Source organism: Ornithodoros turicata, chromosome 6 (assembly GCF_037126465.1).
Source record: "Ornithodoros turicata isolate Travis chromosome 6, ASM3712646v1, whole genome shotgun sequence".
Lineage (NCBI taxonomy): Eukaryota > Metazoa > Arthropoda > Arachnida > Ixodida > Argasidae > Ornithodoros > Ornithodoros turicata.
The window spans coordinates 21052764-21078548 of record NC_088206.1 but is presented as its reverse complement, the minus strand read 5'-3'; the positions used below and the strand labels follow the sequence as shown (position 1 = coordinate 21078548).

The window sequence follows — 25785 nt, the reverse complement described above, 5'->3', positions numbered from 1 at the left end:
ACTATTCCACGAATATGAACCACACAACCCGAAAGTGGGCTTCACCTGATGCTTCCGTGCGTGCGGTGAAGCCTGCTTTACAAAATTGCCCTTGCTGCAGGACGAACGCAGGCGGGACGGTGTTTAATTTAAGATAACGTTATCCAAAGTTACTTTTGTAGACATTGTCTGTGGAAGGGGTGGCACCCCTCCCACATGCACTTTAGCGGTGCCGACGAGGGACTTTGATTTGATGCCTGTGAGGTTGCCTTTAAAAAAGTTGAACTCTTGAATAATGACTACAGCCCACGAACAAGAAGGATGTCTTAAAGCTGTCCTTTACGTCTAAAAGTTTAGTAGTGCAATTTTCTAGGGCGAGTGCAAAGAAACTAAAAGGTGTTCATGGCAAAGCTGAGGCAGGATGCCAATTTGTTTGTTTCACAAATGTCCTGTGGTTGTCTGAAACAATTACAGCCTCATTCGTATAATATGCTACTGCTTAGTATAAAATTTTGAAATGAAGGTAACCACTCCAGTAAGTGTAGGCTCACCTGAAAAGCAGGAAGCACTCTCATGTAAAATTAAAGAGTATGGGCTTTAAACAGAAGAACTGCATGTCTCTCTTGTGACAGTTAATGCCAGAAAAAATACACTAAAGCCATAGGCTACAAAATCGAAACTTTTAGTGCGAAAGTCACATATTGTAAATTTTGCACGAATATTCGATTCGGTATTCGGAATTTTTTCCCCCATTCGATTCGATATTCGATTCGACTTAAAATATTCGGATTCGCACACCCCTACAAAAGTGTCCATTATGAAATGGGCAGCTAAGCATACCGTCAGCAGTAACGTTGTCGGGAGCTTCGCAGCATGGAAAAAAGTTTATTCCTTTCAAAAGAGCAGTACAAAACGAAGTGGCAAGAGGGGCAGAAAAAGTACTTTGGAGGACAAGAGCTGGACATGTGGACGGCTGCAGATGGGATAAAAATTGGCTGCAAGAAAATGACCCTGTAAAAAGAGTTCAATCGCACCTCCTTTTTGCTCTCATGTGCGTAAATTCACAAAACAACGAGACTCTGGAATGAATTAAAATTAAGCAAAAATGGCTAAAGACAAAACCGTGCAGTGGTAAATCACAACGTTGCTCTAAATGCAGCACCTAGAATAAAATGCAAGTATGGCGAAGGTGAGGTCCGAGCAAAAAATATGCTAGATGTTGGTGGACTGACTGTAGATGTCTACCTGTAGTCGTGTAGCCTTCTGCTTATAACGCACACAATATGGTTTACAACACGTACATGTAAATGAGGCTCGTATTGCTGTTCCCCGAGGTGGACAAGACTTTGGTGTTGGTATTTACGATGACAGCACAAGACACTTAGCATTAAATATAGCTGCAAAATGGGCATAGCACTGTCTTTCCTAAGCAGGAGTTTCATGTACTTTGCACATTCAATGTTGGATAGAACACAATTTCGGTGCTTCTAAATGCCTCGTAAATGCAAAGTAATTACTCGCCTATAATAGAATTATCCTTTCAACTTACTTTATGTACACTACTGCCAGAACTTGGCCCACACATTATGGATACAGCAAAACTTTAGTTACTGCATCCATATCCTGGGCTATGCAGCATGCAAGGACTTCCCCCAGAGAAGTTAGAAAACAGGTTCCCACATTAATTTGCTTTTCAAGTAAAGTAGTAGTAGTTCCTCAGACTCCTTACTACTAATTACCAAAAGTATTCACTACCAAAAGGTACAAAATGTGAAAAAAAAAAAAAAAAAAAAGAGAGTGTGGCTATTTTTTAAACTGCCTTTCAAACAATCTCCAATCCTGTGGTGTCGATGTTTGTTGCAAGCATTTCAGATAAGCTGGCTGTTAGGTGACTAGCGTATAATTCAGATGTGAAACAAGAATAAGTGGTGCGAGAATCATTCAACACCATTGTGACACACAGACTGCTATCAGCTCCCACTGTGGCCAGAAACTGTGCAGATGTCTGCAATATTTGATTGTAAGAAGCTGTCACGAAGATTGCCAATTTATCACTTAATTACCCTTAGCCAATATAGCATGCAGGAAGCATCATGTGGTACTTAGAGACTTCTTTCACTCCAGGCATGTTGGCAAATTTACAGTTGTTCAATAAAATAGCACAAAATATAAGCTTGTATCGCTGCAATTGAACAATTTTCTGCGTACATATTTTTAAATATGTCCAATACTGTGCTGCACTTGCAAGCATAGGCAGGGTGATACTATATACTGCCAGCAGAGCCAGCAGATCAAGCGACATGTTCTGACCCACGGACTGGAAATTTTGAAAAAGACCCTTCATATAACTATCCTGTGAGATGTCCTGGGAATACCATGTGACCACAAGCTATATGTACAATGCATCTCTTGGAATGTACCATGCTTTCAATGAACCATGCTTATTGGCCATAGCGAGTGCCAGAACAATTTACGTCCAATCCTTAGGAATAAATCATGTCCAGAATGTGTGTACAACCACATGCGAGACTAGAAAGGACATTTTGTTTTTAGGGCCCTGCTTAGAGACAGACTGAGTGTTTGCATAAGACTAGATGCATTACAGCTTTTCTTAAGAGCTCCTGCTTTACCTAATCTGACAGAGTGCATTGGTAGTGCTCTACAACCAACAAAATGAGCTTTTCAATCATGCGCTCCATGCAGGGTGGAAAAGACTTGTCAGCCCAGAGAGAGTCAGCACACTGTGAAGTCCCATAATTTCACTGTCTGATCGTAAGAACCAGATACAATAACGCTGTCATTGAAGTGCAAACATGTAACACCATCTGTGTGGTTTTGCAAGGTCACAAGACGCTGGCCCGTGTCCAGACTCCAAACTTTGAGGGTTCTGTCATCGCCTCCGCTTACGATCCGCCAGCGGTCCGCACGCAGGCAACGGATGACACCAGTGTGGCCTTCAGATTTCATCCAGTCCAGGGTCCGGAGGCAGTGACCGCTCTCTAAGCTCCACAGCTTGATGGTACGGTCCAATGATCCACTGACAATCTGCATGATTGAAAAATTGAGTATTGTTAGGTGCTGCTAGGACATGGCTGAAACTTCGCAACAAGAAAACTATTGTAAGAGGTGCACAGCCACCGCCAGACTTAACAGTAACATTTGAGCGTTTTAGTTTTAGACAAGGTGCAACGACGACCCAACCAAGTATGCCAAGCTGTCCTGAAGCAGTATGTGTCTCAACCCAGTCTTGGACCTATGTTTTAGACATGTGAAGCTAGAGGCTAATGCTTCATGGTGCTGGCATTATGCTTTTCGGAACATCCACAGCATAGCGCTCGACGATTTTTTAGTGCAATCGTTGCCTGTCTGACGAAAGGAGGTTGCAAACCCACCCCACAGAGGGGTAGTAGAAAAAGTGACAGTTCTGGAAATTGGGAGAGGGAAGTCATGATCCTAGCGGAAGCAGGATGTGATAAGCCATGCCTGTGTTATCTCTTTTTATTATCCCAGTGTGGGCTGATTTTCCAACCTCCTTTCGTTGGACACAACGATTGCCCTGAAAGATTTGTCGCGCACTATGCTCTGGGTAATCTGTAAAGCATGATGTTGGGTTATTTTTTCCGATAGGATGGCTTCTCAATATCCCTGTCAATTATCATGAATTTGAGTACCCTACCTGCGGCATGCTCTTTTTTACATAATAAAATTTACGTTACATGACTTTCACAGTGGCAAAGACCTAGTAAGAACAAGTGCAGTTGACCGCATAATTCTAGGTGGCATAGTATTATAATTTGATGACACATTTTCTGGGATGCCCTGTATATGTGACTGTGTATCCATTACATATTATTGTAGTCCCTAATGTACAATGTCCACTACAGCCCCCAATAAACATATTCACATATATATAGTTTTTTTTTTCCCAAGACAGATTTTTAGTAAAAAAACTATAAGGGCTACAGACATGGTGTTTTCACTTCTATCATATCTGGGCCGGCGGACGTTCTTGGCCATATGTTGCTCAACGGTCAAATGACTAATTACCTAAAAATCGTTAATTAACTTTTTAATTATAAAAGCTACGAAGTTGTTCCAATGAGAACATCGGTTCCTTTCGGTGGCCTGATATCCTAGCCGTTTTCAGAACCAAATTCTGTTCAGTAGATCGTCCGCAAAAATTCATGAAGGAACACCATTTTGTTCATTGCGCATCTTTAGAGACGCGTCTTTCCTTCACTCCCAATGTGAGAGGGTGACGGAGCCTCATGCGTCGAAGATGCCGCCACAGTGCCGCCTCGTGCATTGAAAATGAGCTTTAACTTGCGGAAACGAAACCAAAACACATGTATCGGGTGACGCTATCAAAACAGTCCTTATCCTGGGTTGCGTTTTCTGTTTTCTTTTAATCTTTGTCCAGGATGCAAGACGTGACAGTGTGCTCTTTCACCCTCTCACATTGGGCGTGAAGGAAAGACGGGTCTCCGAAGATGCGCAACAAACAAAACAAAGAAAAAAAAATGGTGTTCCTTCACGAATTTTTTGTGGATGATCTACCAAACGGATTTTTGTTCTGAAAATGGCTACGATATCAGGCCACAGAAAGGAACAGATGTTCTCATTGGAACAACTTCGTAGCTTTTATAATCAAAAAGTTAATTAACGATGTTTAGGTAATTAGTCATTTGACGGTTGAGCAACAAATGGCCAAGAACGTCCGCCTGCCCAGTGATGATAGAAGTGAAAACAGCATGTATCTAGCCCTTATAGTTTTTTAATGAAAAATCTGTCTAAAAAAAAAACAAAAAGACACCTTGTATATTCAAACTCAAACTCAACTCAAACATATTCACAGCTTATACAACTGTATTCAGCAGTCCATGGTAATATTCATACCATTTGTAAGCTGATGTAGTTTCAAAACTAGAGAATACGCATTGCTGCAGAATGCATTGGATCTTCAGACTCCCACTGCCGGCAACATAATGCACATGTCAAAGCCTGAAGTAAAGGAGCCTGTTTTTTTTTACTTTTTTGTTTATATTCTGCCAGAAAATGCCACAGATGAGCAGTAGCTGTTCGCTGATGGACACACTGTGATAAGAATTAGCTATTCGAGATATTCGAACCACCATCAGCAACTACTATTCGATTCGATTCACAACTGAAAAAGAAAAAAAGCTATTCGAAATATATTTGCAGTGTGTCTGAAATATTCGTGTTCGATTCGCAATGAAAATTTTGCTATTCATCTTCACCCAGCTCTACATTAAAGCCAACCAGAATGTGCACTGAACTGCCCAGCACTGGAATTACAGTCACTGGAATTCCAGTCCAGGCACTGGAATTGTACTACAGTACAATTCCATAGGATGTTTGGGAAGATAACAGAACAGATAAGGAACCTTTGTGGTGTCAAATTGGAGACAGGTAACTGCATCCTGGTGACCCTGGAGTGTAGCAAGGTGCTGCCCACTTGCAAGATGCCAAACCCTGATGGAGCGATCGCACGAACCAGACACAAGCCGGTCAGTGTCAAATTGCAGGCAGAGAACAGCTCCTTCATGCCCTACCAGAGTTTGGAGGCACTGTCCTGTTTTCATGTCCCAAACCTGCCGCAATGAGAAAATTACAGCAACAGTTCTACAGAGTAAATATTCTTGCAAATACAGTGAAACCCGCGTATAACGATATTGACGGTAATCGCGAATTCCATCGTTATACGGGATACATCGTTAAACGAGGGCTAACTTAAATAACGCGTCCCAAAAAACTCGCGCGCCACCCCGCGTGTAGCAAAAGAAAAATAAACAGATGCTTAAAAAACGCTAAGCTATGTGACATCGCACTGACTTGGGGAACCAGCAACCAGAACTCGTGGAGGGAACCAGGCAACATATCAGGACAACTTCTGGCAACATTACACGTCACCATTCCGCAAGTCGGCTTCACCTAACGCCTGCGAGCTTTAGGAGAAGCTCTCTTTAGAACGCTCGCGCGACTCGCGGGTAGAAAGCACGTGCTGGGCCTTTTGAATCATCTCGCGAATTTGAGCAGCATTGGTTAAATCAGAGACACAAAAAAAGCGTTACCACCGACCTCTTTCACTGACAGTATTGAAAAATGAACAGTTGCTGTCTATTTTCTTGCTTAAATTTTTATTTTGGTTTAATTCTTTTGATACGAATTTCGGATGATACGAATTTTTTCCGTTCCAACATCGTTATAAGAATACTCAGAACCGCGGTCTCCATCTCTGTACGCTGGTCGTTTCCCCATAGAAACAATGTATATTTTGATGGTAAAATCATAAGCCATCATTTTACGAGAGATACCGCTATACGAGATATCGTTATCCGCGGGTTTTACTGTATGCCTTCCACCAGTCAACAATTGAGTTCTCTGTATATTTCAGAAAAGACATATTCATTATAAAGAAAGCATATTCTTCTATTGTTGATCAGACATTTGTAGCAAAACTGTGCTTGGTAAAAGAACATGCACTGACAACACACACATCAGTGAGTGTGTTGTGCCCAAATTGATGGGTCTGATGACGTGAGTGTGTTAATTCTACGAGTAAATACTGTGATTGTAAATGCATGGTAATTGCAAGTGTCAATTGCCTGGAATCTTATGTAACCTACAACTTCAATGCAAAGATGTTGCCAAGTCAAATTATGAAGTTCAGAAAAAGTATGTTGACTTTTTGGGTAGTTTGACAAACATATTTTTTGTGGCTGACAGTATCACTTCAAAATATGTTGCTATATAGGAAAATGTAGCCAAATGAATGTCCTATCAAATAATATTAGTTTCAGAAACAAAGCTATCCACGTATTTCCAAAATTAATTTGGGAACACAAAAAAATTGGTACAAACAGCAGAAACCTCATGAAGATACGCCTGTATCTTGAACAAAAATATCAACCTACAAGTTCAAAAATATATAAAACGTGGAAAATTTTGTCAGAAATAATGTATCTGCCAATATCAGAACTCTGGATCAAGAAGTTCATGAGTTGTGGAAAGTAACGTCAACACCCATGTTGTTAATGTAACTGAGTGACAGAGTTCATTGAAGGAGTAAAACAGAAATGAACATCATAATTCCTGCAGAAAACATTAGTTTAATGCTCAACTTTCTTGTTCCTGTACCACATTTTGCTATTTCACCGCTTTCCTATTCCTCCTGGTTAGTTTTGAGGCAGGCAGAACAGCAATAGCGCAACTTACAAATACCCACACATTCAGGGCAAAAATCTGATTATCTAACCCTTCAGTGTCGTACTAATAAATGAAATTGAACCCAAACATGCTTCAAATGCGAGTATTGCGCATTTGCAAAAGAGATCCACCGTGGGAACGCGACCAGGATAAAATCTCCGCACTGCCTCCTTGGCGCAGAGAGAGTTCATAAATCGTCACCACGAGGAAAAGCTAAAAATGAAACCGAAACTTATTCTGTAGTGTTTATACATAGTATTCACCAAATGTCACCACTTGTCCATATCTGCTTTGGAAGCCGACTAGCGCGGCTCGCAAACCTCTATGGGCGTGGTAAGGAAAGAGTTAAATATCAGTTGAACACATACCTTGAGTGTGTGGTCATAGGAACCGCTAACCACCTTGTGGTTGTCAGACTGGAGACATCGCACTGTGTTGCCGTGTCCAACCATAGTGACCTTACAGGCTATGCTGGACCACGACTGTTCTGTACTTAGGTCCCACACCTGTGCAAAGGTCATAGGTCTATGTTTATATCGCTACGGATTATTTAAAACAGAACTTGCCTTGATCGTACAGTCACTTGAGCCTGATACTAGACGGTTCCCATTGAGGTGAAGGCACCGCACTGTACCTGAGTGTCCCACAAGGGTCATCACAGACCACGGACTGTTGGTGCGCATGTTCCACACCTTGATGGTCTTGTCGGACGACCCGCTCACTATCCGTGTCTCATCAAACTGGACACAAAACACTGCCTGCAAGAATCAAGGGCACACGGCAGAGGAAAGCTTTAGGGATGTGCGAATCCGAATATTTTAAGTCGAATCGAATATCGAATCGAATGGGGGGAAGAAATTCTGAATACCGAATCGAATATTGAATATTCGTGCAAAATTTACAATATGTGACTTTCGCACTAAAAGTTTCCATTTTGTAACCCATGGCTTTAGTATAATTTTTCTGGCATTAACTGTCACAAGAGAGACACGCAATTCTTCCGTTTAAAGCCTCTTTAATTTTACATGAGAGTGCTTCCTGCTTTTCAGGTGAGCCTACACTTACTGGAGTACTGGAGTGGTTACCTTCATTTCAAAATTTTATGTCAGGCAGTAGCATGTTATACGGATGAAGCTGTAATTGTTTCAGACAACCACAGGCCATTTGTGAAACAAACGAATTGGCATCCTGCCTCAGCTTTGCCATGAATACCCTTTAGTTCCTCTGCACTCGCCCTAGGAAGTTGCACTGCTGAAATTTTAGACGTAAAGGACATCTTTAAGACAGGCTTCTTGTTCGTGGGCTGTAGTCATTATTCGAGAGTCCTGTCTTTTTAAAGGCAACCTCACAGACATCAAATCAAAGTCCCTCGTCGGCACCGCTATACTGCATGTGGGAGGGGCACCACCACTTCCACAGACGATGTCTACAAAAGAAACTTTGAATAACGCTATCTTAAACTAAACACTATCCCGCCTGTGTTGGTCCCGCAGCTAGGGCAATTTCGTAAAGCATGCTTCACCTCATGCACGGAAGCATCAGGTGAAGCCCACTTTCAGGTTGTGTTGTTCATATTCGTGGAATAGTCGAATATTCGAAAATCGCGAAATTCGCGAATCGAATAGTTCGAGCGTACCACATGCTCCAAGGGGCCAGTACACTAGTACAATATACCTAGTGTACATTGCAAACTGAGAGAGAAATTCATTGAGAACATGTCATGTCATGTCCTGTCCTGTCCTTGTGCTTCCTGCCTTCAGTTCTTCTCTGTTTGCTCGATATAGCGAACTTGGACATAGCAAAGATATGAATGTAGCGAAGTAAACCTGCGGTCCCAATGTGTTGGAACCCCAACCATGAACTACTCGTATAGTAGTGAAGTTTCTTAGTGGTTCGACAAACTTCACTATAAAGATGTTCTATGTAGTTGGACTTTCCCATCACAGTTCCCTACATTGCTTTAACACATCCCTTTAAATACACTGCCAGTGATGAGAACGATGCCCAGTACGAGAATAGTCTCTGTTTGAACTATTGGAGGCTCCCAAGGCTTCTGTTCCATTCTACTTTTACTGGGTCACTGGATTGTCCACTTTATACTGCCTTCAGTATGTTAGATGTTAGATGATTAGTGCATAGTTCAGGTGTGAAACCCAAACAACTGTGGCAGCATTGTTTGCACCAATACTAAAGCGAGCCTCTTTAATTTAGCCTCTTTAAGCCGTTAATTTTGATGACTTGCGACGGAAAATGCTTCGCCTCTGCCTGTTCCATAAAATATTTTATCACAACGCGACTTTAAAATCTTCTTAGATCACATCACCATCGTACATTTCCCTTCGTGTTGATCATCGTCAAAAAGTAGGTGTAGTGCGTTCTTCAATGAGATCATTCCAGGGCTCATTCATTCCCCGCACCTCATCAGAATGGAATAGTTTACCTGGTTCTGTCACTTCAATTACCTGTGTGTGCCCATGAAAAGTGCGGACGTGGCAGCTTCCTCTCAGCCAATTCCTCCTCAGACGATAGCGTTGCCGAAACACGTCTTTCCAGTCCACGCATCCATCGCACTGCCGTGCCATCTGCAGCTGCTTTTTCTCAGCCGCAGGCGATAATCTCCATTGTGGTCGAGCACACAGACGCTGCCACAAGTACGGATCACAGACGAGGTCGCACCAGGCACGGCAGACGGCAGCACATCGTCCCAGTGAAGTGGGGTCCAGGTGGGAAAAAATGCGCAGTCGAGGCCCCGGTGGAAGGGTGCTCACCCAATCCTGGCAATTGGTCGGGCAGTGCTCGTGCAGAATGGGTTGCAGGAGCACAGAGAGCAGGTGGTTCTGTGGCCGCCCACACTGCAGCTGCATGCGTAAAGTTTGTTTTTGGTGTTATAAATAACATTTCAACTTTTCGGTGTTTTCATTTGGCAAAAATCGGGAGGCGCCCACCGGAAGCCTCAATTTCTGGAAAATTTTGAGTTTTTTGCAGGTTCTCTGAAAAAGTCAAAATTTTCCAAAAATTTAAAACTCCAGCAAACTCCCTCTTTCCTTTGCCAAATGAAACCACAGCGTTCTTGGAATGCAGTGTCGGACGCACATGTGTTATTGGTTTTGCGTACGTGACTGGCCCGGACTGTGACATGGCGCGGGAAGGTTATATAAACCGTGGATGACTTCGAGAGAGGGGGAGAGTGAGACAGTCGCCTAAACAGTTACTCGTAGTTTGCGTCGAGGGTCGTAACCAGTGAAGAGTCATCGATATGTGATCCGGAGCGGGAGCCCAGACGGATGCCTGGAAGGAGATGGACGACGGTGGCGCCTTGACGCCTAGAACCCACCTTCGCCCTGAGGGTTCATCCCCGAAATCTCCTTCCACCAGCGCTAACGTCCGGGCAACCTAAGTTGCGACCTAGAGGCCCAGCTGGTGGCGACTGACCGGAACGAGGTGCACCCTACGATGACGTGGTGAGCGAAAAGACGGACCGACGAGGGCGGTAGCAGAGCTCCTGGGACAGAGCCTCCAAGTGGGATGGTAGGCCTGCTGCCAAGTCGCCGTCTTCTGTCGTTCGCTATTGTTTGACCTGGCCGTGGACCAAGAATGGAGACTTGAGCGGATGAAATTCGACGGAAGCAGCAACCGAAAGCCACAGCATTGAAAGCCGGCCACGTAGGTCACTCTTGCCGCAATGTTATGTCTCCCGCATTTGCAGTTGTCGTGCAAGTTTTCGACGACTGTAGTTTAAAGTGGACAATGTCATATATTTAAGTTGTGTCTGCTTTATCGCACGTGGGTTATTGTCAGGATTTGCGTTATCGTCCATTCGAAGTATCATATCGCATGTCTTAGCGTTTAGCAGAGTTCATACTAAATTATGTTTGTTACTGTCACGGTTTGTGTTATGAATAATTTAAAGTGAATAATGCGCGTTTCGTTGTGTTCATATTAAATCATGTTCGTTGTTGTTAACGAAGTGCATGGTGTCATTCCTTCTCGCCTCTGCGGGTGCCCACATTGAGTGTATCCCCTTTTCTTGGTGAATATTGTGCTCCGTCCCCTTCAGCTACGACGAGGGACGTCACACCAGCATGCTCAACCTTAGCATGCTCAACCTTAGTCCACACCAACTGGCCCAATTCTAAAGTATCGTCAAGACAATGCCTCGCTCACCAGTAGGGCCTTGATAACGGTGTTCTTCTGTTCATCTGTGAAGTCACTAAACCACTCCTTCATTAGCTGAAACAATGTTACAGAGGCACATTAAGTGAATGTACAGACATTGTAAATGTATTCCTTTTACTACTATCACTTATGATGAAAGGACGTTCCTTGTGTGTATAAACGTCCTTCATTTGTGTATGCATGTATGCCCTGGTGTTTTCGCATTTTATAGATTTTAAAAATTGGGTGCAAAAATCAGGTTGTATTTCAGGAGCCATAAGACAGCCGTAATATTGGGTATTATCAGGTGGAAAAGCAGAATTTTGGGTCGAATATTAAAAAAAAATGTGCTTCTCGCATTTTAGATGAACTCGAGATGCTGAATTTGCGCTTTGACAGGTTCGTTTTTTCGGGCTTTTCAGGTTTTAACCCAAGTGACGATGATGCCAGTTTGTGGGTAAAAACGGGTTTTAGTGCGTTTAATCCTAAAACACAAGGGTCTGTGTTTGCACCACGGTCAACATTTTGTTCCAGCAAAGGATTTTCCTAACATGCATCTAACCTAAATTGTAGAGTACAGGCTGTTTTTCAGTACGAGCAGAGACTCACATCAAGTCGAGTCTTGAAATCAGCCGGACCGATCGCTTGAGAAATCTTCTCCTGTTGGCACTGACTTTCTCCAGAAGACTGCTTGCATTCATGTAGCCTTGGTTTATAATTTCTTGGAAGACTGTGGCACTTGCGTGACACCTGCCTCGGCTGGAATGCTGGCAGTACCTGGGAGTTTCATCCGTTTGTGACTCATAAATCAGTGCTGAAAATGAGCTCAACGGGAAACTAGTTTCATTTCCTTCTCGTGGTTGAAGTTAGCTGCTGTAGCTTTTGTAGTTAGCTAAGTTTTTGCTTTCCAAATAAGAAGGTCGAGATGGTACTGAGCTTTCACTGAGCCTATGCTCTGCACCATGTAAGACCTCTGGCATTGCAGTATGTTTTGCGATCTCACCACTGTACGTCAAAGCCTTATTGAGAAAATGTAGTCAGCAGGGAAGTCTCCACACGTTTTGTGTGCAAGAATCTGTCTGGGAAACTCAGAGAAAACTGGATGGCTATAGAGGACTAGGATTAAAGTTGCAGCAATGCTTAAAGTCAATATCTGCATGGCTTTCCAAGTAAAACTAAGTTCATCTAACTTTTGTTTCTTTTCATAGCATTTTTTTTTCTCTAGAACTTGCAGTGACACAACATACATTAAATCCCTATGATACCATGTCGAACGATAAAACTTCCTGCTGCCCAAGTCACTTTTATGGGCACTGTCTGAGCCCATAAAAAATAATGTAATAAGGGTTGACGGGGCATTAAAGAATTCTCATAAATGGTTTATGATTGTGCGTCTATGTTTCATTGGCCTCAGCCACTACTACGTTACATAGTGGCATAGATGGGAAGTACTTAAAGTACCAAGTAGTCAAGTACTACTTTAAGTACATATCTCAGTACTTGCCCTTTAGTTTAAATACATTTCAAATGGTGTACTTTGTACACAACTGTAACCACTTTTCTCCGGTACTTTCCCACAAAGTACTCATGTTCCAAACTGATAATGCAGAGGCAAAACTTGAGAAATATCAATATATAATTTGTGTGTCTGGAAGGGGAATTTTTGAAGGGGAAGATACATTGTCTACAGACCTGAAATATTGGGAAGTTACACGATCTAGTACCGTTATACTGCTCAGCTCTGTTAGAAGCTGGAAACTTTAGCTGGAAACATTACTTTCTCACTCTCTGTCACCACCATACAATGAAACGTGGAGCAACACAAACTGCAATGTACTTGCGAATACTTTAAAGTACTTTGCGGAGTACTTTACTTTAAGTATAATTTTGATGTACTTTGTCTGTTGCTGCATAAAAAAACACCAACGAGGTGGCTGTCACAGCACTTTGCAATACCTGTTCAACCGTAGTCTTTTTTGCAGATGCACGTGAGAAACAGACTATGTGCGGATAGCCCTGGGAGGTCAAATCAGCCACACTTCTCTTACGCCCATTAGTTAGAGAAGTGTGTGCCAGTTCAGTTCTGCCTTCCTCTTTTATCTCATCATCAGTGTGTGTCTTGCACAGGGGACAGTCCACCAGTTTGCCACCAGACAGGGCACGGATGAGGGGAGGCCGGTATGTGCACATGTCCATTGCTTCTCGTCTTGAGTTCCCCTATGTTGCTACATCATGTAGCTGTGAATGCTCCATCTGACGGTAGTCCATGCGGCCACATACTGTAAGCCGGCAACTGAAAACACAGAGCAACATCAAAAAGGTTGTTAGACACTACAGTCACGAACATCCTCTTCAACTGCTCCCACGTATTTTAGATGGCTGCTATAGATTATCTTAACAGTTTCATTCACATTAACTTGTGCAGTTAATTTCTCGACACAGATAAATTTTCTCGAATTACTATTACGGAGGTCTCCGATCGAGTTCTGGGACGTACGGTACGTTTGCCTTCACGAACGACAGATTTTGTGATATTCCCGTTATTGCATGCACATGCGGCGTGGAAAAAATACGATAAAATTGCACTACCATTCGTATGGCGATTATCAGTCCTTTGATGCCAACCAACAGTTTGACGGAGTATCAATAAAGAGAGAATCGGCAAAAGAGTACTGCAAAAAGCTGCAGCATCATTCACATGTCAACGTCTCAATGCGACAAGAAGCAGCCGCTGAGCTCTGCACAAGTGCACCTTGTATGTATTTGCATACTTTTGCACATCAGTCAGTAGCGGGTTGTCATACCTGATTTATCGAAATCGGTGCAAAACCAGGAACATTAAAGCCCACTACCGATGCACGAGTACAAGCACCATCGCATCATCCTTACTTTTTTGTTTGTTTGTTTGTTTATTTCTTTTTTCGGTTTTTCCTGCGGGGGAGAACGGAACTTTGAACTTCACCCATTTGTACTTGCAGGCCACGCTACTACAATGTCTGTTGCTGAATTTTCTTTCTGTTTTTGTCTGTGTTCTGATAAGCGAAGTTACCGCGAATAATGTTATTTTATTTTATTTGTGACGTACTTCTGACGTCACTGTCAATCGCCATTTGTTGTCAGTCGCCAGCTGCCGGTGGTGAATGAGTTTGTTGAAAAAACGGTGTGACCCCCAAAGCATAGCAAATCCTTGAGGCAAACGGAATGGATTGTAGTAAAGAAGCTCTCTTAGATGAACTCTCAGGTCAGACATGGCTCCAAACTGAAGAAATGTGGTCTAGCGTTTGGAAAAATAGTTGTTGCGTGTTCTTGCTTGAGGGCTGTCAAATATATTCATTTCATGCCTCTTCGCATTCGTAGTAGTGGTTTAGTTATGAATCTGAGATGGAAAGTGATACTTGCGTTGTTTGGCAGTAAGCTTTCCACTGCTCTATCGTGGGATGTTCTTTGGGAAAAGTTATCTCTGTGGTGTCCCTCAAGTGCAGCGTGTTCACCTATAAACTGTGCGTCTTCGCTGCTTACAGATTTTGAGAGACAGAAGCCTGTAGAAATACCAGTAGTCCTGGAAGAGTACTTGCGCCAAGTGGCTAAAACAGGGGACACACTGTAAGTAAATGAACGTTGTCGTTGATACTGTTACACCAGCAGGTGAAGCATACCGTTCTCTCCCCTTTGTTGCAGGTTTCCGTGGCACAGAATAAAACCACTCTTGTGTCGTAAGCTGGAGGTCGTCATGAACGAATTTTACGAGACTTTCCCAACAGACTCACTCCCCATCTTGCCAAACGTTGAAGCCTTTAACTACGACGACATGAAGTCTAAAATCTTAGAAACACTAGATACATTTACAAGGTGAGAACAGAAATTTTCCTTTGGCACATGCTCCTCTAATAGGTGTGTTTGTCCCCTTGCAGTGCTCCGTTCACTATACAACGACTCTGCGAACTAGTCGTTGATCCCAGGAAACATTACAAGCGCACAGACAAGTTCATGCGAGGCGTTGAGAAAAATGTTCTCGTTGTTAGTACAGTGGAGCCAAAGGCCACATCGTAAGTTACATGTATGCCCTTCAGATCAAAGCATCAGTTGAATCTGGGTTAGGGGATGTGTGGAACTGGTAAAAAACGCGTCTTTAACTCTCCCAATTCGCGTCATCGTCACTTGTGGTGGACCCTGCAAAGGAACTTGCTGGAATGCTAATCCCGCCTCTGATAACAGGCACTGGAGATGTAATGTTGTATGTAATGTTCAGCATGTAATGTTCATCTAGAATGTGGGAAGCATTTTTCTTTCCTTTTTCACCCAAAAGCCTGCTATTCCATCCGATATTGCCCGATTTTGAAATAAAACTCTACGTAAAAAATACCTAAAACCTGAAAATGCGAGGGTCTGTGTATTGTTGACGTACATCAAAATAACCTCTACAGCCCAAGAAGACTGAGACTGCCACGTTACTTTAAGCTGCGGAATGACCCGAGTGATGAAACGAATATTGAGGAAACGAAAAGTGAGTCGTAAGAGTCATTGGAAAGGTCTCGACTAGTTCTGGAACATGCATTGAGTGTCAAGACAAGCACGTGCAGGCATGTTCCTGCATGGCTGATCTTCGCCTGAATGGATTTAGGAATGCAGGTTAACAAATATATAAAGAGTAGTATGGTACATTTCTGGGTGTTGGAGGCTAAGCGTGTGTATATCAGATTGGTTTATGAATGATAGATAAGTTTAGATTTGAGTGCCAAGCTTTGAATGTACTCTCATCGTTGAGATGGGACCTTACATCAACCCTTCCAGGGCTACTTTGCAGTATTAAAATTTTCAGTGTATTTTTTTTTGTAGGCCTCTACCATTGCAACAGCAGTGTAGTGTTCCAATGGTGAATGGAGTTCCAGGTGTCGAAGACAGCGGGATAAATGGGCACACACCCGGTGAACATGACTGCGAGCAGGAGCACGACGACAAAATTGAGGAACGGAGGACTCCGACAGTAATGGATGCCACTGACATTGTGCCTACATCGGAAGAAACCCGTACTTGTAATGGCACGGCTAGTACCCCAGTGGACAGCACAGTGGATAAGGAATCTGCAATGACTGTCTCAGAATCACCCAGCTCTGCATCAGAAACAACGATCTCACAAGTGGAAGCCAAAGAACCCGATGCACCTGTCAAGCATCCATCAGAAACTTGTGCAGAAAATGTGATAGGGGAGAGTCTGGAGGAGGTAGATGCTCAACAGGCAGATGCAGAAGGAGAAGAGTGTTGTGCAACGAGTGAAGTGTCAACGGCCGACAGTTCTCAACACTCTGAGGCACAGTCATCAGCTGAGCCTAATGTGGAAGTCAGTTCAGAGCCCGCGGATGCTACTTTGACGGAAGATGTAGCAGAAGATCAGGGTGAGAAGAACGAGGAAGTGACAAGTGTTGAAGCAAGGTGCGTACTTGCGTTATAAGTTGTTTTTCTTGTTTTTGGCATTTATTTTTTTAGGTATTTGTTGCAGTTGCGGCGCAGTTATAATGCGCATGATCGTTACTTAAAGGGATAGTTGGCTCTGCAAGCATCAATTCGTAGATATGTTCCCACGGGTAGTGGAAGCATTCAAGTGTTCTCACTTTTCAGCGTGCAAACTATTCATGAAGATTATGTCATCTGCAATCGCCCAATAAAAGGTAATTAAAGGCGCAGTTGCAAGGGATGACACACCTCGATGCCATTTTGAATTCGATGCATGCTCTGAATTGTGGCTCCACCTGGGGAATGTTTACAGTTTGTTTCGAAAATTTCCAATCTCAGACATCTGATGCCCGGAGCACCCACTATCTGCGCCTGTAGATTTGTCAATTTCTTTGACAGTAAACATGTGAAACTTTAAGTCTCGAATGGATCATTAAATTTTCTCTATAGCAAGTATGTCTGCGACAGATGCTTCTAAACATCATAGAGCAACCATACTGCTCCTTCCAGCTCTTGCAGTAGTGAGTCCTAGAGCCTGACGCAACCTGGTTTAGAAGGAGGACGGACTACAGATTATAATTAGGGTTCCAGGCTCTCGGATTTATCCGTAAAAATCTGCGTTTGTGGGTTCCAGTAATCGAGAAGACATGCAAGACCATGCAAGACAAGTCATGCCTTGATAACTGGTTGACTGATTGGATTGTTTCCTTTGGTGTCGAGATTACCTTGCATCGCGGGGTACCAATCCCTGCAACAAGACTCTGTTAAACCAACTCCACTCTGCAGCTGTCTTTCGCGAAGCTTCCATGTAATGCAGTGAATTCTATCCTTGCCTAGAGGTAATTTGCCATGAGGGTGTTTTGACAACATTTCAGCCATTTCCAAGGTCCACTTGGAAAACTCAGTGCCTAAGGTTTTTCTTCCTCTGTGAATCATGCTTTCCCCTCAAAGTAATGGCATAGATGTCGTCGTCTGCAAGTTCCACAGGATGGCAGTGAGCGTTTTGGAGAGGCAGCGTCTCACCCTTTTTGTGAATACATCATTTCGCAGCTGTAGCTTGTTCTCTGAACTTTGGAATATGTTAACAGAGATACGATAAATAAAAGACAAAAAACTCTGAATCCTCGGAACATAATAAACTCCAAGGAACATCCTCCTAATATGCAAAAAATAAACTCCGAAAACCCGGAACCCTAATTGTAATGTGCTGTAACTTAAAATTACGTAAAATATTTACTTTGTCTTCAGTTTCGGATTGAGATGCTGTTTGATGCTGCTTTTCTGCGCAGACCCGACGTAAGTCTGTCTGTGCAGAAAAGCAAGCATTGTATCTCCAAGTGTCTGTCTTGGAAGATTTTGTGCCCTCCCCTTATGTAAAGCCCTCAGCTAGAGGGTCTTTAAGGTGAAATAAATGAATGAACACTTTCTTTCTCCCTGTCTCATCCAGCTGTGAACCACAGAAGGAATTGCCAGAGGAAAATTCAGAAGAACCACCCCACAAAAAGTTTCATCCTGCGGAACAGGAAGCAGCGAGCAAAACGGTGTCATCACCTACATTGGGAGTTGGTGATGTGTCGGTGTCACCCGACACTGCACCCGTTGCTGCACCTGTTGCTGCACCTGTTGCTGCACCTGTTGCTGCACCGGTTGCTGCACCCGTTGCTGCACCCGTTGCTGTGGCCTTGGAGGAACCCACACCGATGATGGAGAATGGTGACAGTAATGCTGCTGTCACAGAAAGCATGGAAATGGTAAGAACCCCGAGGTATTGTCTTTTTGCTAAAGTTGTGGGAATACATATTTGATATTCCAAATACGAATAGAATATTTCCGATATACGATTCATATGTGCATTTGAAAATTTGATACTGGAATGCTTTTAAGATTTTAGCATTTGTGAATGTCTCACAAGCTGTTGGGGATGGCCCGCTTGGATTTGTACATTGTGATAACAGCAACGAGCATGAATCGTGCAACAGGTACAAAGTGACGCGTGTAGCTTTTAAGATTGTCATGCTCACCTGTGAATGCGTTACGGAAACTGAAACTAAAACTTCACTTACTGAAACTGAAACCAGTACAGCGTACCGAGCTAGCCAAATGTGGTACTGTGCGCATGACCCTGCACAGCATGTGCGTAGAAATCTTTAAAGGGGCACTGAAGTCCAAAACTTCCTCCTTGTGGCATGGAAGATGCAGTTATCTTGACATCAATACAAAAGGAACAGTATTCATTGATTGTGTGGTTCGTCATGAGCAAAGGAAACTGCAATTTTCGCCTTCCCTGTACCGCTTTCCATTTCGGAAGACTCATGTTTCTTTTCTCAAATAATCTCCCGCGATGATTGGACAAGGTCGATTTTCTTGAGAAGGAAAGCGTAAATTGTGATTTCTATCGCTGATAAATCACGAATGACGCGACCAACGGATCCTGTTCCTTTTGTTTTGATGTCAGGGTAACAGCTTCTTTCATTCCGCGAGGAGAAGTTTTGCACTTTAATGCCCAAGTTTGCTTTACGTCCAAGGGTCCTCTTTGTTGACCGTTGCAGTCACTGTAGATGTCAGCCTTATTTCAAGCGTACTTTGATAGACGGTAGACGGATAAATTATGTAGCATTTCTCACTGGGAACAAGGCACCGATAAGTGCATCTGTGCTCCGTCACTACACCTGGTCAAAGAAGAAGCTGATTATCTTAGGGGTGATCTGTTGCAGAATGACATTAGAGGTGCTAGTCCAACGGCGTGCTTGTCTCCCAACCCTGTTGTGTCACTGTTCAAGCTTTTGTGCTGTTGAAGCCATGCTAAGTCAGTAGCAGCTACCCAGTCTATCTGTTCTAGTTAAATGCCTCTAGATGAAAAGAAAGAAGCGCTGAACATGAACGTCGCGGAAACGATTGTGTGTGGCAAGCACAACCATACAGCATTCTCAAGGATTGTGGTTTTTACGGAGCTAATCAATGAGGCTGTTTGAAAGAGTGCACTACCATTAGGAAGGACACTCTCACTAGCGACAGTTGGTCCCCATATATGACAAATGTGGAAGGCATTGCCAGTGCAAGAAGAGAGCACTTGCTACCTTCTGATTTTTCTTCGTGATAGCCTGTGAGCTGAGATGTACTCATCAGTAAACCACCCCACATTCTGTACATGCCATTCCTCTTTACTTCCATTCTGCCTGTCTGTTTCACTAGTTCTTGCAATACCAATGTGGGCAATCAGTGGCCAAATGTGAAAAACATGAAGGGTTTTCGAATTGCAAGTTAGTAATTGCTGTTTTCTGCTTGCTTCCTGAGAGTGACACATTCGTTGATTAACTATAAAATTCCAAAAATGATTTGACTGCACATGTACAGATAAGCATGTATGCCTTGTGTTACACCAACGCATTAACACACATCCCTTACTAGCTTTTTCAAGTGCGTGTACAACGAGAAAGATGAGACCTTTACGGTACTGAATTCATGGACTGCAACTTATGAAACCAAGCCGTACATGTAGTGGGTTGCAAGGGGTTTCTCAACCCGCTTCATGATCTCTGAATTCTCATGGAGGCATGTTCTGAGCAGTTCCAGAATGGAGTTCCCTGGGACGGATTGCCGGAAGTACCCAGGCTTTGTCAGGAAGTTTGGGAACCCTTCCTCGGTGAACTAAGCTTCGACTTTCAGGCTTACATTAGAGAGTTGAGAATGATCGTGAAATGTCGAAATGTTGTTAGAAATGTGTTGTGCAGAATTGTCCAGTAGGGGAGGTGGGGGGGGGGGGGGGTGTCAAAATGTTGTCAACGTGCACACTGAATGCTAAAAGAGTGAGGCTCGATTCACACGATGCAATTTTTTCAGCAACTTTGTTGCAGCGGTTGCACGAAATTGAAGTTACAGAGAGTAGGCTCCTTTCATACGGTGAGCAAGTCGCTGCATCATAGTGTTGAACGAACTCATGAGATTGCGAGAGAAAATGTCATCATCACCACCTTTGTCCAATCGCGCGAGAGTGAGAACTGAAAATACGATTGACAGCTTGCAAGGACGTATTCAAGAACACTTTCTCGTGAAATAGTTTGCATGAACTGCCGCGGAAGATTTCATGCTGCTTGCGTCGCCTTCATAACCCGTGCCGACTGCGCTGCACAATATATGTCTCGGAAGTGACGCCACGACAGCCAGCCATTGTGACTGGATGTCTTCGGAGGAGTGCTGCTTAATCACTGCTACGCTTTTTGAGACATATCGCTGAAGTGCAGCAGTGATTACTTATTTGTGTATTGCTGCTTCGCTTATGTGCTTTCCAGTCAGTCGAATGTATCACACAGAATGTGGTACTACAGAAAAATGGAAGTGACTCGCAGCATTATTCCGTGATGTTTAAAGGAGCGTGGAAATCATTTGGAACATATATTTTTTCACCGCTTGATATGAACATACTACCTTCATAAACTGTCACGCAAAATATTTCCTTCGAAAAGCGCGAATTTCCTGAGAAAATTAGTTTGCAAGAATGCGCTCCGCGGCGACAGTCTCCCCCAAGCCGAGTCCAGATCCGTTTATAGAGAGAGTTTGGTCATTAGGAGGAGCCTAGCTTAAAGCGCGTCATGCGACGTCACGGCTGAACGACCTCCCCCGTCGTGCTCCATTGTTATCCAGTCGTCAACCGGTTGCCAACGCCATATTGATGCTGATCGTTGTTTACAATCCAAGGAGAGAAGACACGTGCGTACTTCTTGCTTCGAAAGCCTTTCGTCCTTGAACTCTTTCAGTTCGGCAACAAAGCCCCCCTTATCACCGGCGCCAGTGGGTCATAAGCCGGTTATTCCTGTAGATTACATTCAATACGACCACGAAGCTGTTGACCAGCTGGCAGACAGTATCAATATGGCGCGGACTAGATGGCTGATAAGCGGATTCCACTCGGATTCAGGCTTTTTGGGCGGCGCAACGACGACTCTGACGTCAAAATAAGCTCCTCCCAGGAGGTGGCAAAAGAGCAAAGAATGGCCAAACTCTCACTATAAATGGCTTTGGCTGAGTCTGGCGTGTGGTGACGTCAGGCGGCCGACTACTTCATTGGCTGCCGGAAGCGTTTGCGCCCCGCCAGAATTGTCTGCTAGCTCCGGAATCGTGGCGACTTACCGACTGAGACGCTGTTGCTATTTATTTGCGTTTGACATTCACTTGCGTTCTTACATGATTTGTCTCGTACGTTTTGCATAAAACAAGACTGCAGGCAGTGTAAAAGGTATGGCTAGGCCTCCGTGTTGCCGTGACGGCCCGGGTTGAGGTGGATCGTACGCGGTTGTGGTTACTGTTCCGATTGTGCTGAGGTGTCGTTAATTAGTGAGCAGTAGTGTGCCTGTGTGTGCAGCATATATATGATATGACTAAATACATTCCTGTCAGTTGGAGGTTTATTCCCTGCGCCATTGTTGTATGCTGCGTATGACCATCCAAAAAAGAAAATGCTTATTTTGCCACGTGTTTTGTGGTTTCCCACAGATCGCTAGCAGGTGAACTCTACTGACTTTATTTTGGTATCCATGTTGTTGTGCTTGTGGAGACGTTGTGCTCCTGGTATCAGTAAGATATGGTAAGCGCAATGTTACACAGCTATGCATTCATCGGTCAGCTCTTTCACCTCAGAGATGTGAGTGCCCACGCGGTTCAGAGCCAGAGGTGTTGGCCACAGCACGGAGAAGTCATGATGGTCGACGACCTCTTCAAGTGAAAACACTGGTCACTGCACCGCGTCTTCATGAGTATGCATTTGTAACCAAGAAGAAGCACTATATTTCAATCCGAATGTTTGTTCACACTTAGCAGCATCACTTACCAGCCTCCAGTACATCCGTGTGGCGAAATCGGAGCTGGCGGTGTTTAGGCTCCAACTCCATAAAATGTTTTGTCAAGAAGAGCAGACGTGTCGCCTAAAGAGTGTTCAGTTCACCACCTGTCCTTTCCCCGACGTCCGATGAACAACAATGCTTCCTGCTCGGTCAGCTTGCCGGCGCCGCGATGCCGGAGAAACCGCAAAAAAAGAGAGAAAAAGACGGCGAGGCCATATGACGTCAGCGGCTGGCAGCCGAGTCAGGCACGAGATTCAAAGCTCCCTCGCGCTCCAGGATTGTGCGCTACGCTCAAACTTTTTGTACATATATGTATCACAGGGCTCAGAATCGTAATTTCTACTTCTTCCGTCATATTTTATTCCGATCATTTCCATGCTCCTTTAATGACACAGGAGAATTTAGGTAATGGGCAGTATTGCCCGATGAAAATGGGGGCAACAGGTAGCACAGCGTAGAAAAACAAAGCAACACAAATGAAATGTTCATAGTACCAGTCTTCTCTTTTGATAAACACCAAGTAACACATCCATCCTCTTTTTTTCTTCATTTTTCTCATTGTATGCACTACAACAACATTTGATTGTGTGGCCACAAAAGATGACACAACCTCATCCACTACGTCATCGTGTGGGAATTTGCACGGGATCTCTCTCTCTCTCTGCGGAAATGACAAGGAAAATTGGGGCATGCAAAGATTGAAAAAAAAATTGGGCCATGTTTGTCCGGTAACTCTTTCGCAAAAGTTTGTCCGCAGTAAGTTCAAGAAGGTATTCAACGAGCAGCTCTGTGCATTCTTCCAGAATGAAGGGCCAAGCGATCCATCAAATGCAGACATGTCGGATGTCACAGAAGCAGACCCTGCGCCCAGCCTAGCAGAAAACAAAGAGGAGCCCATGGATCAAGACTGATGCTGAAGATAGTGTCATCATTCACCCTTCTTATTTTTTCATTCATTGGTGGCCACACACTGTGATTCAGTATTTCACCATTTACTGCAGTTGGTGTTCTGTTTTTAATTTTGTTTGTGGTTCTTCTTAGAGGGGCATTAAAGTGCAAAACTTTCTCTTCGCGGAATGAGATATGTAATTACCTCGACACCAACACAAAAGGAACGAGACTCATCCGTTGCATCATTCATGATTTATGAGGCGAACAAAACCGCAAGTTGTGCTTTCCCTCTTCTCTCCTGCTTAAGAAGCACGACATTGCGGAGCGGCCTCCTCAAACACGTTGCCCATTTGTCGTGGGAGATCGTTTGAGGAAACCAGTGGGAGGACACTCCGCGTCTTTGTGCTTCTTGACGAGGCGAGAAAGCGTAAATTACGGATGGCATTACCTTGACACCAACACAAAAGGAACAGGATTCATACCTCACGTTGTTTGTGATTTATGAGCAAAAAAGGTCACAAGTTACGCTCTCCCTTTCCTCCTCAAGATGCACGACAATCTGGAGAGGCCTCAGATTGGTCCCCTCAAACGATGAATGGAAAAATCGATTGAGGAGACCAATGAGAGCATTGCTCTGCCTTGTTGAGGATGAGGGAAAGCAAAAATTACGATTTCTTTCTGCCATAAATTAACGAACGACGCAGTGCATGAAACCCATTCCTTTATGTCGGTGTCAGGCTAACGACTCATTTTATTCTGGGAGGATAAATTTTTGCACCTTACTGCCACTTTAAGGAAGATGCACTGACATGTGGCAGTGTTGCTTCTCCTCCAGTATAATTGCTCAAGCATAAGGGCAGCAGGAAATTAGTTCTTTTTGGTGTCGTGCTCACGATAATCTACCGCATCATCGAGCGACAGTTGCTTCAGTTAATGTTATATCGAAACAGCTTCTGTATCAATTTATCAAGTTATTATTTTGGAGTCCTTTTATGGAGGTTGTGCATCATTGAAAATGTTTGAGTAAGAATGGCATTTAATTTTACTGCATGACCAATAGCTGTGTCGGTAGGTGAGGTGGTCTTTTGCGGCATTTCACGTAGCTTGCCGCAATACATCGGACTATTTGCTAGGCGCTGATGAGCTCATAGGTATGTGAAATAATGCAGTAGAAATGAATGATTAGCCTTCATCATATGGGCAGGCTTACGCATTATCTTGTTTATAGTCCATTGGGCTGCTAGTTGATGGGATCTGTTTGTCATTTGCTCATTTTGTCACTTTCATTCACTGTGAATTCACCCTGATGTGTCACTTGTTGAAGAAACTAATTAAAATACTTGATGTCACAAGAAATGCAAACGTTGTGTAGTGTACATTTAGTTCACCACGGGGAAGTCGCAGTAGTTGACTTTATTCATTAAAGTGGTTCTGGCACGTGCTGCTAGTGATGGGGAGTACCTCAAGTACCAAGTACTACTTTAAGTACATTTCTGAATACTTGTAACCCTACTTTAAGTATGTCACGAAGCGAAATGGGTCGGCGAGTCGTCGAATAAACAGCAAACGGTTTATTAGACTACTTGGTAGCAAAACACAAGAGTGATAGCTCTCTGAACACAACTGAGTCCCAAGAATGAATGCTCCAGCTTGGAGCGCACAAGCATTTAAGCGTCGCGCCGAAAAGTCTAGAAAGAGCACGTGCGTTTGCCAGACAGCAGGCGATGTGTCTGGAAGCTTCTTGCTTCTTCTTCAGCATGCGCCGGGATGAGATGTACCGTTTCGCGCCTGCCCTGGAAGTTTGATGATGATTCGTGGCATTGCCCCCTCCGTAGACGGGGCATCGTCTCGATGCCGTTTCTTCTCCTTCTCCTTCTTTTTTTTTTTTTTTTTTCATGTTGTTTCCTTCCAGCCAGTCTTCAGCGCTACCTGCTGTAGTACGGCTTGAGTCGAACGACGTGAACTATTTCAGTCCTCGGGGGTCGTCGAGAGGGAACGCTGCCCTCAGGTACCACTTCGTAATCCAGGTCTCCAATGCGTCGAAGTACTTTGTATGGACCGAAGTACCGCTTCAGTAGCTTCTCGCTCAGGCCTCGTTGTCGAATCGGCGTCCAAACCCATACCAAGTCGCCTGGACTGAAGCGTACGTCTCGTCGGCGCAAATCTTTCATCGACGCGTTGTTGTTGACCAATTCGTAGTCTGGCCAGTTGGCGGGCTTCTTCTGCTCGCTATGTGAAGTCCAGA

At 43.8% G+C, this 25785-nt stretch overlaps 2 protein-coding genes across 4 annotated transcripts; one reads left to right on the top strand and one right to left on the bottom strand.

Moving 5' to 3' along the window:
* Positions 1–848: 848 nt before the first annotated feature.
* LOC135396393 (F-box/WD repeat-containing protein 7-like) lies at positions 849–14389 on the bottom strand. 3 transcript variants are annotated; one of them, XM_064627336.1, is made up of 9 exons: positions 14166–14384; positions 13318–13654; positions 11971–12138; positions 11371–11436; positions 9669–10064; positions 7773–7964; positions 7575–7712; positions 5385–5591; positions 849–3024 (listed from the first exon to the last, which is right to left on the bottom strand). In XM_064627336.1, exons 2-9 carry the CDS (start codon positions 13555–13557, stop codon positions 2713–2715), a joined length of 1719 nt encoding a protein of 572 aa, XP_064483406.1. In that variant the 5' UTR covers positions 13558–13654; positions 14166–14384; the 3' UTR covers positions 849–2712. The 3 variants fall into 3 exon arrangements, with proteins under 3 accessions (XP_064483406.1, XP_064483407.1, XP_064483408.1); XM_064627337.1 differs by lacking the exon at positions 14166–14384 and adding an exon at positions 13951–14114; XM_064627338.1 differs by lacking the exon at positions 9669–10064 and having other exon boundaries at positions 14166–14389.
* A 63-nt stretch (positions 14390–14452) lies between these two features.
* Positions 14453–24902, top strand: LOC135396394 (serine/threonine-protein phosphatase 4 regulatory subunit 2-like). Its single transcript, XM_064627339.1, has 7 exons — positions 14453–14602; positions 14883–14964; positions 15040–15210; positions 15273–15407; positions 16198–16791; positions 18260–18563; positions 23453–24902. Exons 1-7 carry the CDS (start codon positions 14563–14565, stop codon positions 23558–23560), a joined length of 1434 nt encoding a protein of 477 aa, XP_064483409.1. The 5' UTR covers positions 14453–14562; the 3' UTR covers positions 23561–24902.
* The last annotated feature ends 883 nt before the right edge of the window (positions 24903–25785 follow it).